This window comes from Phyllostomus hastatus, unplaced genomic scaffold (assembly GCF_019186645.2).
Source record: "Phyllostomus hastatus isolate PE091 unplaced genomic scaffold, TTU_PhHast_1.1 phas_scaffold_78, whole genome shotgun sequence".
In the NCBI taxonomy this organism is placed as follows: Eukaryota; Metazoa; Chordata; class Mammalia; order Chiroptera; family Phyllostomidae; genus Phyllostomus; species Phyllostomus hastatus.
This window is the reverse complement of record NW_025334041.1, coordinates 106,198,101-106,213,694: the sequence shown is the minus strand read 5'-3', so window position 1 is coordinate 106,213,694 and position 15,594 is coordinate 106,198,101. Positions and strand designations below refer to the sequence as shown.

At 37.4% G+C, this 15,594-nt stretch overlaps 1 protein-coding gene across 3 annotated transcripts in view; it reads right to left on the bottom strand.

Annotated features, from left to right (window-relative positions):
- SRBD1 (S1 RNA binding domain 1) overlaps positions 1–15,594 on the bottom strand; it is a 184,197-nt gene that overhangs the window by 74,393 nt on the left and 94,210 nt on the right. For all 3 annotated transcript variants that reach the window (XM_045828690.1, XM_045828692.1, XM_045828691.1), the window contains exons 15-16: positions 12,301–12,392; positions 4,755–4,837 (exon numbers count right to left, since the gene is read on the bottom strand). In XM_045828690.1, coding sequence (XP_045684646.1) covers positions 4,755–4,837; positions 12,301–12,392 — 175 coding nt within the window. The remainder of the gene's footprint in view (positions 1–4,754; positions 4,838–12,300; positions 12,393–15,594) is intronic.

Sequence of the window (15,594 nt, the reverse complement as noted above, 5' to 3'; positions counted from 1 at the left end):
GCCAAAAACTGAAAATAACCCAACTGGTGAATGAATAAACAAAATGTGGTCCATATATACAATGGAATACTATCTGCCCATAAAAAGGAATGAAGTTTTCATACATACCACAGCAAAAGAACATGCTAAATGAAAAGAAGGCAGTCATTAAAGGCCACGTACTATATGATTCCATTCATGTAAAATATCCAGAGGAGACAAATCTATAGAAACAGAAAGGAGACTAGTAGTTGCCTAGGGCTGGGGAAGGAGGGGTGATGGCGAGTGACTGCTAACGGTTTCTTTTGGGGGCGATAAAAATGTTAAAAAATTAGCGGTAATAGTTGCACAACCCTATGAATATACTAAAAATCACTGACTTGTACTCTTAAAATGGGTGAATTTTTATGTACGTATGTACATGTAGAATGTTATTGTATCTCAATTAAAGCTATTTTTTAAATGCATGTGTTACTCTACAGTAATCTGTTAAGACTGACAAAAAAGCAAGTTTGCTGGTAGCTCTAATTTTTATAAGTTTTTAATACTGCATATTTTTAAAGCTATATTAGGTAACATGCAATACCCAGGGTAATCATATCTTCGTGGAAGACTATATCTGCTATTAATCTCAAATATCCCTCTTTAACCTGTTTAATGCACTTTGCCTTAAATTCAATTTCATCTAATTAAATTGCTATGACTTCCTTTTCATTCATGCAAAATATTTTTCTTATTTCTAATATCAAGGTTGCTTTTTTCTTTAGAAGTATCTCTTGCACATATACAGCTTAGTGCTACATTAATTTTTTTTTTAAATCTGAGGTTCTAGAACTGACCAGTGTGGTTCAGTTGACTGAGACTCATCCTGCAAAGCAAAAGGTCACTGGTTAGATTCCCAGTCCAGCACATGCCTGGGTTGCAGCTGGTTCACCTACAAGAGGCAACCAATCAATGTTTGTCTCCTTCCTTCCCTTCCTTCCCCGCTCTCTAAAAATAAATAAATAAAATTTTTTTAAGAAAAATCTTAGATACCATCAATAGGGGAATTTTAACCCATTCACCTATACCTATTACTTAAACTTATTCCTGTCATCATATATTTTATTTACTATACTTGTTTTCTCTGCCTTCGGTTAGAAAAATAAACTTTTTGGTTTTTGTTCTCATGACTTATATTGAATATTCTATTTGTGGTTATTATTCACATATTTCAGATTATGTTTTTCCAACAAATTATACATATAGAATCTATATCTAAATCTTTTTCCTGAAAAAAAATTCCTAATACTTCAGCAGTTTTCTTCCACCCTCCCATTTGAGCTGATCTGATCTAGACTGATATAGTTAAAGATTAACATTACAGATTAAAAAAAAAACCAAACTATGAGACTCCATATACATTTTACTGTGCTTGTGAGTCTTGTAGAGTTCTGCGCTGTTTCGTTAACTTCAATACTGTTTCTCACCACAAGCCTGTCCCTTCTTTTGGGGATCCCCCGCTGTGGTCAAGAGTACTTCCATAAATAATACCCTCAAAAAGATATGTAACAATCAGAGAAGGTGAATCACTACAGGTCCACAAATGTTTTTATTTTCCTCTCACACCAAATTGGTGTTTTGTCTGAATATTGAATTATGGGTTCAAAATAATCTTTTCCCACACTTCAAAACTACTGCATTTCTATCTTCTATCACTTGTTTTTACCAATAATAGGACTGATGTCACCCTAATCCTTTCTGTTGTAGATAAACTGTGTTAGCTTTCTGGGAGCTTGTAGTCAGTTTGTCTTTATTACTAGAATTCTGAAATTTCATAAGTTGACATTTGAGTGTAGATCTTTTGTTCTTTTATTCAGTGCTCATCAGGCCTTTTCAAAAGACTTGTCTATCTTCAGTTTGGAGAAATTTTCTCCTATTATTTCTGTGATTATAATCCCCTCCATTCTCTTTATTTACTTGATCTTCTATCACATGAATTTTAATGCTTTAGAGTGTCCTCTATATCTTAAGACATTCTGTTTATGCTTTCCACCTTGTTCAGGATAAGACCGCATTCTAAAAAATCTCTTAGCTCAGCCTCCCAATTCATTAATTTGTTTAATTGTGTCTACTCTACTTAGCCTGTTTATGTGGGGTTTTTTACTCTTGACAATCATATTTTTAAATCCTGAGATTAGTCTAATTTCACTCAACTCCTGTTTGTGTTACAAATACAATAACCCCTCTTGTCTCTCTGTGAATATTAATTTTACTTTATTTCAAAGTCTGTTGCCTAGTTGTTGTTTTAGTGGGTGTTATTTTTTGCTTATCAAGTTTGGTGTCTCATTTTCTGTCATAAGTTTCCTCGTTTAGTGGTCCTCGGGAAAGAGATGGTTTCAGAGATCCCAATTCACTGTCTGTGTGTGCAGTTTCTGTTTACCATCATCGGCTTGAAGTGGTAACGTGGGAAATGTGGAATGTGATGCCGGATGTCAGTACGGGTCAGGAGTGTGTCTTGCCAGGACCAGGCTTCTTGAGCTTCCTGACAATCAAAGGCTACTTGAGGATCTCCCAGCCTCCCTGGCCTCTGTGTTATGCTCAGTACTTCAGCTTGGATTCACAGTGTACTGAGGGGGGTTACCACAGGCAAACACAGTCTACACAGACACTCTTACCTAATACGACAGGCCCCCTCCTCACTACCTGAATGTGATTCTAGTTTGAGAACTCTACAGATGTATATATTTTGAGGTGTGTTCCACCAGGCTTTACTTTTCCATGGATATGATCCCTCATGCTTAGTATCTTTCAGGAATTCCTAAAATTTCCATCAACCAGTGGGGGCTTTCTTGTCTTACTAGGCTATACTCAATTTATTCATATAAGTGTGGGTCTATAAAGGAACATATATATATATATGTACATCTTTTCTTATGGGATCTGGAGTTGTGGATATGCCAAAGGTGGTAGTGATGCAGTTACAGAATATCATGAACTCAGCCTACCAACTTGATCCCTTTCTCGGTGTCACTATTTGCTAAATAGTCTGCACTCCAGTGTTAACATGGCTATTTCTCTAAATCTGATACTTGCGTATCCAACTCCTATTTGACATCATTTCTTGGATTTTTTACAGGTATCTCAAATGTAACATGTCCAAAGCAGAATCACTCATCTTATTCTTACCAAATCTGTTCTACTCAGGCATCATCCACATACCAGGGGCCTGGGAGCAAATTCTTAGCAACCACTTTCCCTCAGTTATTGCCAAGTAAGACCTACAAAGTAGATTTCACTTCTTTCCAATTCTACTGCCATTAACTTTGTCCAAATCACCATCATCTCTCATCTGAGCTATGTAATAGCCTCCAACCTGGTCCTACTGCTTCTCCTCTTCCCCTCTCAATGATCCTCCCCAGAGTAGCAGAGTCAACGCTCAAAAACACAAATCCGATCCTGTCATCCCCCTGCTTAAAAACTCTTCCATTACTTCTCACTGCTGTTGGAATAAAGTCCAAACTTTGTCATGTTAAATGGTATCTCTGAACCCAAGTCTGGAAACTAGATCTTCGCTATTTACTTAAAGACTTCTTTGAAGCTAATAAATAGCTTAATAGCCTGCCTGCATTCTGTAAATGCGACTTTCCCTTTTCTTTGTTCCACTACCTTGCTGAGGTATTCCATAACTTCACCTTGAATTAATAACTGTAATTCCTCTTAACTATAATGCCTATGTCATAAAACTGCTATTGCTGTATTCTTCAGATTATGGGTATTTGTGTCTATAGCTAGATCAGTCCTGTCATTGGCTACACTTCTCAAATGAACAAGTCCAGTTAAAGCTCTAGATGCCTCTCAGTCCCACCTGCTATGATACGGGGAGACTCCCAGTTATATCCCAGTATGACAGGTTACTACAGGCTTTTCTACCCAGTGTGATCATGGGTAGAAATCCTAATTACTCTAGGATGCTGCTTCTTTTTCTGTCCAGTGAGCGGGTAGGGTTGTTTAATTTTTAAGATCTCTCCCATTTCTAGTGGTCACAGATTCCATGACCTAATGTACTAGTTCTTTAAGAAAGTGCAGTACCTATCATTGAAATTCCACAAAAATTATACGGAGGATAATATTGTATTTCAGGTTTAAGAAGGCCTTTCTTCAAAGAGGAAAATAATTCAACTCAAGGTTTCCAGAGACAACTACAGACTCACTCTGCCAAGATTCAGTGCTGTCCTCAACCGCCCGATGATGACAGCCTCAAGAGTCAAAAATAAGACAACAGCAAGAAGCAGCGCTACTGCTATCACTACTACGCACCAACAACGAATGGAGCTTTCAGTTCACGCTAGGTAATGACGAAAATTAAATATGATAATTAAGTAGAAATGGGAAGCAGAGAAAAAAAAATCACAGTAGGTAGTAAAGGCTTCTCCCTGAAGGATCAACAAAGATCAATAGTTCATACTGGTTTATTCTAAGAGCCAAATTACCCACCTTGTCCCATCAACTCCTCCAATTTTATAATAATGTTAAAAGGAGAGGCTCTCCAAATGAAGCTGCTAGTCAGATCTAATGTTTTAATAGCCTTTAATCTGACCAAAGTCAGTGCTAAGTTTGGATCAGAACCATAAACACCAGAAAAAAAATTCCTTCTTTCCCCATTAACTTCTAACCTCTATTACCCTCCCACAAACGTAAAACCTTTGAACACTGGAACCTATTTCCCCTATGCCAACTTAAGTACTGCTCTTTGGTTGATGGATTCATAAATTAAACGATCCACACTGCTTTACCTGATACATTCCAACTCCAATATGTTTTGGCTCGATTTTCACCAGCTCAGCTAATGGATCTTGTACACGCCTTGCTATGGAAACTGAAAAAAGAGAATCAGAAAACAAGTACACCTTAATGTAAAAAGAGTATCCAGATAATTACTTACATTAGTTCCTTATTATGCAAATACTTAATTCCATCCCTCTTAATCCCCTCCCAAGAAGACCAACAATTTGAATGTAAAATTTCAGGACTGATTATGCTACCAGAACCCCGAGGCATTCCTGAGCACAAATAGAGTAAAAGGGTATACATCTGAAAAAAATAAATAAAACACTTAGTTGCTACACTTACACAATCACCTGTTCATTCTTTCAATGCAAATATGGAATAGTAGGGCACCTCACACTTTAAAGAACAAGCACATATGTGTTTTACTTTTAAACAATCCTGCATTACTATACACACGGCCTGCATTTGCACGGCAAACGTGCTTATTAGGACTAGATCCTGATCAGGATGAACAAATGATGCAATCACATGTCAGTGCAACCAGAGACCGAGTCAGCTGGCCAGTGAACACACTTGGACTGCCCTGAACATGATTGTAAGACCACCCTGTGAGCGATCTGAGTCACAATGGCTTGCCTGCAAACACACCCACACACACTCCTGTTCACACCTCTTCCCTGACCATCACAATTCCTGTTCAAGAGACTTGAAAGTTCACATCAAACATTCCTTTACCTGTGTCATTTTACTTGGTCTTCATTTATTGTCATTTTTTCTTACCACTTAGTAAGAAAATTTCATAACAAATTTATCTTTTAAGAGATTTAGCTAGAGAAAGAAATTTAATATGAATCTTAAGGATACTTCTAAAGGCAGATTTCCCCCCAAGTAACATGGTTACATTGAGACATATTGAAAAGCCTTTACTTTCTAAACACATGAAAACTAGCCAGTGTCACCTACTCATATAAAATGTTCGATGAAATGTAAATTCACTAAGTGAAAACGTTGCGACCATCAAAGGAAACCCCAGGCCTGTTTTCATGTTAAGCTGTTTCCAGGTCTGGCAACAGAAGCCACCCCTTACCAGTGATTACCAGACTGTGCCATCACTGATTTCCACTCCACCTCCTCAGAGATAAGATCTACTGTGAACATCAAGTTCACTGCACGGTCATTCAAGGCTTTTTCATATCTTTTACTGTTACTTCTAGCATATTGTCACAAGGGCAGCTTACAAAGCAAGCTTAGGAAGCAATAATCTGTTGTCATACAATCTACTTCTCCCACAGAAGAGACTGGGATTTTGAAGCCGGCACATATGCTTTTCTTATCCAGCCTCACAAAGGGTTAAGCTATGAAGGTTAAGGAAAAATAGATTATTCTATAAGCACATTTATAATTACACATTGAAAAGAAATGCCACCGGAAACACTGGACATTCTCTAAAAGCAAATGTTATTTCTTTATTCTAGCCTTTACCTATATAGAATGCAGTAAGAATCACTGAATTCAAAGATATACATTACCAAAATTCATTGCTGATTTAAAAACAACAGCAACAACCCATACAGTAAACCAAGGTAAGGATACATGCATCAGAACATTCACTGTGTAGGAAGAAAGTATCAGAAATTCAATAAAAGGATATCAATAGTAGGTAAATCTCTGAAATCAACCCCTTCAGGAAAACCCACATTATGAAAACCTAAACTTAGAAATTGGATAAAGCAATTGCATAATTTGATAAATTTGGGTCGATACCCATATTTTAAAATTTCTAAAATACAAATACAAATTTTGGTTACCTTCAAACTGATTCACTGCCAGTAACTCCTTCATTCATCCTAATATTGCTAAATGCAGCAACAACAGATTGGAAATACTGGTTTCTAGGTGACATTAATTCTAGAGTAAGTCCTAAGAGCCTCTGGAATTACAATATCCCCAACTTAAACATCGATCCTAGTATTTCTAGAATTGGTATTTCCCTTTTAGATTCTGTTCCCTCCATATGGCATAAAACCCAAGCTTGGAAGAGATGGGAGGCAAGAAGAGGGGCAAAGGGAGATAAGCATTGTCTAAATGCAAAATTCAAAAAGTACTGTGCCCAAGCTTTGGAGAGAATATGGTGCTCTTTTCTTGCTGCAGAACAACCAAGAAAAGAGTTACATAACAGACTGTAATAACGCATACCCGCAGGTTGGGAGTGATCAGGCTGACGGCGGATTCCTCAAAGTAAGAGACAGGTAGTTCAGGCAGAAGGACTTGAATAGATTTGTGATAAAGAGAATGAAGAGGGAGGAAGAGTTATTACCCAAAAATTGGGGGCACATTCACATTTTGTGATGGAAAAGAGAAGAAATAATAATAAAAAGAGGCAGAAATGAATGGTGAGGAAAGAAAATATATTAACAGAAGTTAAAAACACTTCTGGAAAATGTTATATACAAAGTTACCGTATGTCCCCAAATTTTTACTCTTAAGTATATACTCAAGAGAAATTAAAACATGTCCACATAATATCTTGCATATAAATGCTCATAGTGGCATTATTCATAATAGCCAAAGATGAAAACAACCCAAATATCCATCAACTGATAAACGCATGAACAGAATGCAGTACATTCAGTACAACGTAAAGTTACTTGGCAATAAAAAGGAATGAAGTGCTGATGCACGCTGCAGCACGAGTGAGCCTTGGAAACACTGTGCAACTGAAAGACGCCAGTCAGTCACAAAAGCCCACATATTGCAATGGTTCCACTTACATGAAATATCTGGAATAGGCAAATTCATATAGAAAGAAAGTAGCTTAGTGTTTTCCTATTAAGTGTTAGGAAATGAGGAGAGGAAGGAAAGGGGAACTAATTAATAATGAATATGGGGTTTCTATTTGGGGTGACAAAATGTTATAAAATTGGATAGTGGTGATGGTTCCAACAACTCTGAATATACCAAAAAATATAAGGACATACACTTTAAAAGGGTAAATTGTATGGTATGTAAATTACATCTCAGTGAAGCTGTTATACACTTTTTAAATGCAGTTATGTCAAAATGTGTGGCAAATACTATTTTACCCACATATAACACCAGTATTTCTCTGATTATTGCTACTATTCACCACTGTTCAAGAAATTCCAGTTAATGCAATTGGATGAGAAAAGAAAAAAAGGTATAATTACTGAAAAGAAAGAAACTAGATTATTATTTGCAGGTAATGACTGTCTACCTAGAAAACCCAAGCAAGTCAGTTGAAAACAATTCCAGAACTGAAAAAATTTCAACCAGTCGGCTGGTTTCTGGACACCCAGGTAAAAACGGACGCTCCCACCATATGTCTTCAGCAGTCAACAAAAAAATATCACGGAGGAGAATCTATACACTGTGTGTGTATTGACTGTGAATAAGAAAATTAAAATGTGCAGAACCTGAAAGAAGGTATAAACTTAACAAAATGTTAGTGTGTTTCTATAGGGTTATAAAAACATGAATTAAATTGCTCAAGTTTATATGGAAAAAAAGAAATGCCAGGCAAAGTTCATATTAAAAAATTATAGCAAGTCATCTTATAAGCCACAGTAATTGAGAGTCTGCATTGTGGCTGACTACATACACTGATGAAAAGACACAAAGAGTACACAGAAGAGTTCAGTTTTTAATAAATGATAATTTGTTGAACAGTATGAAATCCAATGAGTTAATAAGAGATACTGAAACAAAAAAGGTAAGTATCAGAGGAAAAAATTACGTTAGAGACACCGAAAGCAGGCAAGCAAGCCCAGACTGAGGGAAAGGTCAGCAACCAGAGTGACCTCACGTGGTTAAGCAGGTTGTACAGCACAAAGCCGTCTGCAGCCGCCCCGAGAGCAACACTTACTCCAAGCACCAACTCTCCCTACCCGCCTCCAGAATATTCTGGCATCTGTCCTCAACAGTGTAGGTTTTCCCTACAGGAGAGGTGACCCCTGACTGTCCCCCCAGGGTACAGTACTAAAAAGCTGATTCCAAGTGTTTCACTCAAATGCGAGATTTGCCAACTGTGGGCTCCACTGTAGGGTGGCCTGGCCATTTCTTCGTGTGTCTCCGATCTCAGTTTCTTCAGGTGTTTGCTCTTGTGCTGGTCAGAATCCCCTAGCCTCCTGTGTGGCACATTCGGCTCTCTCTAAGGTCTGTACGACAGCACATGAGTAATTATTCAATCCCTCTTAGTTTTCTGTAGGTACCCCCACTCTCACTTATAAGCTATGTCCTCCAGTGTACAAGACCTGCGTAACTCTCTCCAAAGACTAAATCTCTAGTCTTCGTCAAAGGTGAAGGAAGGACAGTTACTCAAAATGTGTGGGAAGGGAGGTCTGTTTTATTCTATTGATGTGAAATTCACATAAGATTAATCATTTTAAGGTGTTAATTCAGTTACATATACTTAAACATTACGCAAACCACCAGCTCTATCAAATTCCAAAACATTTTTATCACCCCAAAAGAAAACACTTACCCATTAAGCAGTCCCCCTTCATCCCCCATCTTCTCGGTCCCTGCCTTTCTGTCTCTACAGAATTGCCTATTCCGGACATTTCGTATAAATGGAATCATACAGTATATGAACTTCTGTGCTTGGCTCTTTTCACTTAACATGTTTTCAAGGTTTATCCATGTTGTAGCAATATCAGTACTTCATTCTCTTTTTATAGCTGAAAATAATATGCCACCATATGAAGATACCACATTTTGTTTATCCATTCATTTGCTACGGACATTTGGGTTGTTTCCAGCTTTCGGCTATTGCACACAGATGCTCACAGCAGCACTATGCACAGGTATTTGCTGGGTACCTGTTTTCAATTCTTTTGAGTATGTACCTAGTAATGGAATTGCTGGCTTGTATGGTATTCCATGTTTAACTTGGTCTAATTGCTTTCTGAACAGACTTTCAATCAATCCTCTTATTTTAGGCCCCTCTGCCCTCCCAAGATACTTCTAAAGGTGCCTGGTCCATTTCCTAAATTTATGGGGTTTCCACGACCTTTTTCAGGTTAGTTCTGTTTTCTAACAATGCTACCTTAGTATTGAGCTTTCTCAAGTTGGCTAGATTACTCATTTCTTAGCCATCTGCTTTCCGGCTTCAAAATGAATGTTGTTGCTATCTTTTCTCCCATTCTCTTTGTCCTAGTGAGTTTAAGTCTTCATTCTATCAAGTTACTCTGATTTTAATGAGATTTTAGAAGGGAATAAAGAAATAACAGGAATACTCAATCTTCCATTTTCAATCAGAAAAACATAATAAATATTTTAATTCAATCTATCTACTATTCTATCCATCCATTTAAATGCCTCTCATGTGCATGGTATTCATGACAGGGGAATATAAGCATATAAAGGATAACCTCTGTTTTCAATAAGCTGACAAACTGGTAAAGAAGATGTAGTAATACCAGGAAGGTCATTTGCTTACACGTGTTTAACACTTGTATGAAGGTTGAGGTTCTGTTATATTCCGATATGGTAAAGTTATGAAGAGCTGAAAGGTAAAACCCACACTCACAGGTAGGTCAGGTCTCCAGTGAAGGATAAAGTCACCCCTGGCATTAATCACTACAAAAGAGACACTCACTCAGAAAACAGGAACTGAAAAGGAAGTGGGGCCTAGAAAACCGAGAATGAAGACTCTCAGCTTCATTCAAGATTTGCTTCCAAGACCGACTTGAAGACTAACAATGTCTAGGTAGATGCTGTGAGTTGATACGGATCAAACACAGGCATGGCCGCGCAGACAGAAGCTGAGACGAAGAAGGAAGGCATACCTGCAGTGAATCACAGACTGAAGGCACAGCTAGACAACGAAATCAGAGTAACTAAGACCAGACACCAATCCCCCTTTTTATTACTTCCTCTTTTCAGACAGTCCTGTTGGAATGTAGCGATCTTGCCTCACCTACAATGCCGTACTAGTTATCTACCCACACGGGCCTGCAGTGAAGGGGAAACAGCAGCCCCCATAGCCCTGGGAGGTCTGAGGGATGGCCACCTCCTAGACAATATTTTCTCCCGATGCCCTGTTGGAAGATTACCTTTCAGTGTCAACTTGGGGAGGAGGGATTCTGAACCTTACTTTTCATAAAGAAAAGCATCTTTTTATATAAAAGTGTACAAATATTATGAACATACTTACTAGCTAGAAGGCATCTTTAATTTAAGCCCTTTAAGCCTTGGTTTCCTCATCTATAAAGTAGGAATAATAAATGTCTCAAGGACAATTGTGGGGATTAAATAAAATAATTCTGGTAATGCATTTACCACAATGTTTCATATATATTAAGTGCTTTAAAAAGGTTAGTATTGCCCTGGACGGGTGGCTCTCGATTGGCTGGAGCATCATCCCATTCACCGAAAGCCTGCCTGGGTTCGATCCCTGGTTGGGTGCATACAAGAGGCAATAGAGTGATGTTCCTCTTTCACATAGATGTTTTTCTTTCTCTCTCTCCCTTCCTCCTCTATAAAATCAATAAATATATCCTCAGGTCAGGATTAATGAAAAAGAACTCTATGAAAAAAAAATTGAAAAATAAAAAGATGAGTGTTAGTAACTCCTATTATGATTATTATACCTAATCCTCTTTATTTTTACTATTACAAGGCAAGTGCCACAAAAGTATGTGGCAAGGAGCAGAGACCACACTGAGCTGATGGGGTGGAGAAAAGCTTCATAGAAGAAGCAAACTTCTGAGAGGGGATGTGAGTGGGAGAAGATGATCGTTTAGATAGGGACTGTGCCATGGAATGAACACCTGACAAGGAACTACAAGCTCTTCTGGATGGAAGAAAGAAAATTCTAGCTTTAAATTAATGCAAAAAATTTCAGGTGTGTATTTCCAGATATAGAGTTCAAAAAGAGTCAGTGAAATCTGATGAGAATATTCAAGGGAAAAAATTAAAATAAAAAGTACATTTCTACCAAAGTAGTCTAAATATTCCCATTACCCAGAAAAATGCTCTGACCAAATCTAGTATTTTATTGTAATACCAATTATATTCACTAGATGTATTGAAGTGTCTTAATTCCTTCACTCACAGGATTTTAACTATTCTACATCACAGAAATCAAAGCAAGACAAGAGAAACTGGTCATCTGACAAATATTAAGCAATAAACTGAAAGCCTGTGAATGATCATACATTTGATTATAAGTGTTTTTATATTATTACTTTTTCAACAAAAACCCTTAATAAGTAATATTTTGTTGTAACAGTAAGAGAGCTTGGAGTATTTTATTATTTGTGTAAACTCTCCAGCATTTAATATTACCAGAGATGCTTTGAGCTGACTTTTCACTCTACTCTAGGACACCATGCAGTGTTCTTTAGAAACAGCATTCTTCCTCCGTTTCCATAATTACTGTTATTCCAACCAACCACTTTCTAACATGCCTGCCTATTCTTATACATATATATTCTAAATTTTCTTGGATACTTAAATATTTTCCTTGCTACAAGCACAAGTCCAAAATGCCAGAACCTCATGCTTTGGTGAAGGTGCGCAGCTTCTTACCGGCACTTCTCAAGTTGGGGTCCAGGCCTGGCATCTCTTTGTTCGCTTCAGGGCTGACGCTGTAGATGGACGCTCCTGCCTCACTCACGATGCTGCGGGAAAAGAAAAGGGGAACGTCATTTTCCAAACTTTTTGTCCAGTCAAAGAAAATAAACAAATAAGACTAGGTAAGAAAAAACACTTGCAAGGCAAAAGTGCTTTCTTTACGGTTTGATGATACATACAGCATTTAATTTTTCATTAACATAAAGTGATTAAGCAATGTTTGTTTTCTTCACATAGGAAATACACAAATTTAAGCCCATAATAAAGTAATTCAGTCATTTTCTGTCCGTAGTAATGAGATAGGTTATAGATGAATACAATAGATACTGCCCCTTGATGCCAGCTACAAAGTTTTCAGAATATGCTTAGCTTCTCTTGTGTTTATAATCCACTACTGACTGACATTTATAACTCCCATCTGAACTAGTCACTCTAAAGCATCTTGCAAAGCACATGAACACGTGTGGATATGTGCAGATGTGAATATACAGAAAAACCACTGCCGTAAACACTGCCATTGTTATTACCTGATTATAATTAACCATTACAATGTGAGCAGCAAAGGGATCAGACAGGATATTACCCGACTTCTTTTGAGGAGGGTCTGAAATCATCTTTCCAGTAAACTGGGAACATTTCACTTCATGCAGATGTTAAACCACGCCACTTTATCATTTATTTAATCAAAGCACCACATATATATTATCCTTTCTTTTTTGGCTCCAAATACTGTTCTAACCACAGTGGGAATGCTGCCTTATGGATGACATTTGGTTGGTTGAAATCTGTACAGTTTATCAAACATTTTAAAAACCAGAGGTCTAGCCCTGGCTGGCACAGCTCAGTGGATTGAGCGCGGGCTACGAACCAGTGTTGCAGGTTTGATTCCCAGTCAGGTTACATGCCTGAGTTGCAGGCCACACATTGATGTTTCTCTCTCTATCTCCCTCCCTTCCCTCTCTAAAAATAAATAAATAAAATCTTAAAAAAAAAAAACAGAGGTCTTTTTTTAGGACACCATATGCAAACAAACATCATCTACCCTAAGTGTTCGCAATACCTGTGGCTCTCTACCACGTGACCATCTAGGTGTGAAGATTCAAAAGCAGAAACATGTTAGTGCTGGCTTTTAATTCACTCTTAGAAACCTCTCCCCCTTTCTCTGTTCTTCAATATAGCCCTCAAATATGAAAAAAGTTTAGTGGATAACCTTTAATGTATTGCTCCATTGTAATAATTCAACACTGATAAGTAAAGTGTGAAAAAGTTAAGTTTGCTAGCCCCTGCCTTTAAAGAACTCATGACTGAACTTTGACAACAATTGTAAGGCACTGAGACTTGAGAAGATTATTTTGGGGAAGAAGAAGATATATTAATTTATTTTTTGCAAACAAGATCTACTATCCTAAATTTTTTTTTTAGATTTTATTTATTTTTTTAAAGAGAGGGGAAGGGAGGAAGAAAGAGAAGGAGAAAAACATTGATGTGCCAGAGAAACATCGATCAGTTGCACCCCCCGACACACACACCCTGTACTGGGGACCTGGCCGGCAACCCAGGCATGTGCCCGGACCAGGAATCTAACTGTCAACCGTTTGGTTCTCAGGCCAACACTCAACCCACTGGGCCACACCAGCAAGGGCTACTATCCTACATTTAATAATAGAAAAAGTGAACTCCCATTAATTGAAAAGCAAGGGGACTCATCCTGTCCCTTATCAACACCAGTGTCATCATACGTTAAGAGTTAACCAAATATATATTATACACAAAGCATAAAACATAACACTTTACAGACATTGTCTAATCTGATCCTTTTGGGGGGATTTTTTTTTTTACAGATAAGTAGTGTGCCAAACATCATATAGCTTGTAGGCAACTGAGCTAAATGTGAAGCCTAACCTGCTTGATTCTCAAGGCTGAGACATTAAGCAGCACAAGGAACTTCTGATTAGTTTCACCACCTATTAACCCACATTTCTGTGCTAAACAACAAATGTAACATTGTTTTAAGAGGAACTACTTTCTTAAAGAACAGATCCATAAGAACTCATTTCTCTTTTTGTCACCTTCACTTTTGATTAAAAGTTAAAGTGAGGTTTCTTTTTTAAATATATCTAAAGTAGAACCTAAAGCATAAAGATATTCAAATATGCTCTACAATTTCAGAGACTGGCTTTAAGATTAAAAGTGATCTGTCTCCAAAATAAGATTTAGATTATGCTTATCTTCTATTACACAGAAATCAAGGAAGAAATACAATGTCAAATAAAGATTAAAGTAAAGAAAAATCTCAGTGTGCCATGCATAACATAATGTTGAAACCAACACTACCAGCCAGGATTTTTCAGACCCATTACAACAGCACTTCCTGACCTGGGGCCCCTGTACTTCTAGACAGAAAGAGGGGGGATTAATCAAAATTGAATACAAAATGCTCGTGCTTATGCATTTTTTTCTAGGAAGGGGGGGGGGGTTATAGTTTTCATTGATTACTTAAAGAAATCCATTACGTCCCCAAAGCTTAAGAAACACCACCATAGGTTAAGAATATTCAATCACCAGCCATGGAAAATTTGTTGTCAAACAGAAAACAACAATCACTAACAAAGTTTTTTCTTAAAAAGCAGGGGAGCCATCAAGGGCAAGTTGGACCTATTATTGAGGAAAAAATATTTTTTAAAAAAATTTCACTAGAAATTTATTTTCTATCATTGCCAGAAGACTCCAAAATTACCACTATTAAAGCAAAGGGAACATAAATGGAAAATAAAAATTCCAATTAACTGTGGCCTTTAGCATTTGGGTACCTGAGAATTTGCTGGGTGATTCACTGTCTCTTGGAAGTTATAATTCTCAGTAGACTAAGGGAAACTGTTGCAAAGAAAAACACTCAGATAATAAATATTCTTCCAAATACCACACTGCCAGTTCTCTTAAACAGAGGAATACAAAACAGATGTGACACACTGCACCCAAAGATTTTTAGATTAACATTAATATTAAATCAATACAAAATGCAGTAAATTTCATATGCTTTACTTATTGGATAGCATGGATCGGATAAACAGTTCAGTACTAAGCACAGACCAGAATGCTTAAATAATCTAACTGAACAGAAAAATCCCAGCACTGATCACTCCAATGTAACTCATACATGGATCTAAGAAGGAGATGTGGCAAGAATTACATGAAACAAATCAAGCTGCAGTGGCAGTAATTTTTTTCCAGGAGAAGCTGCTGAGAACA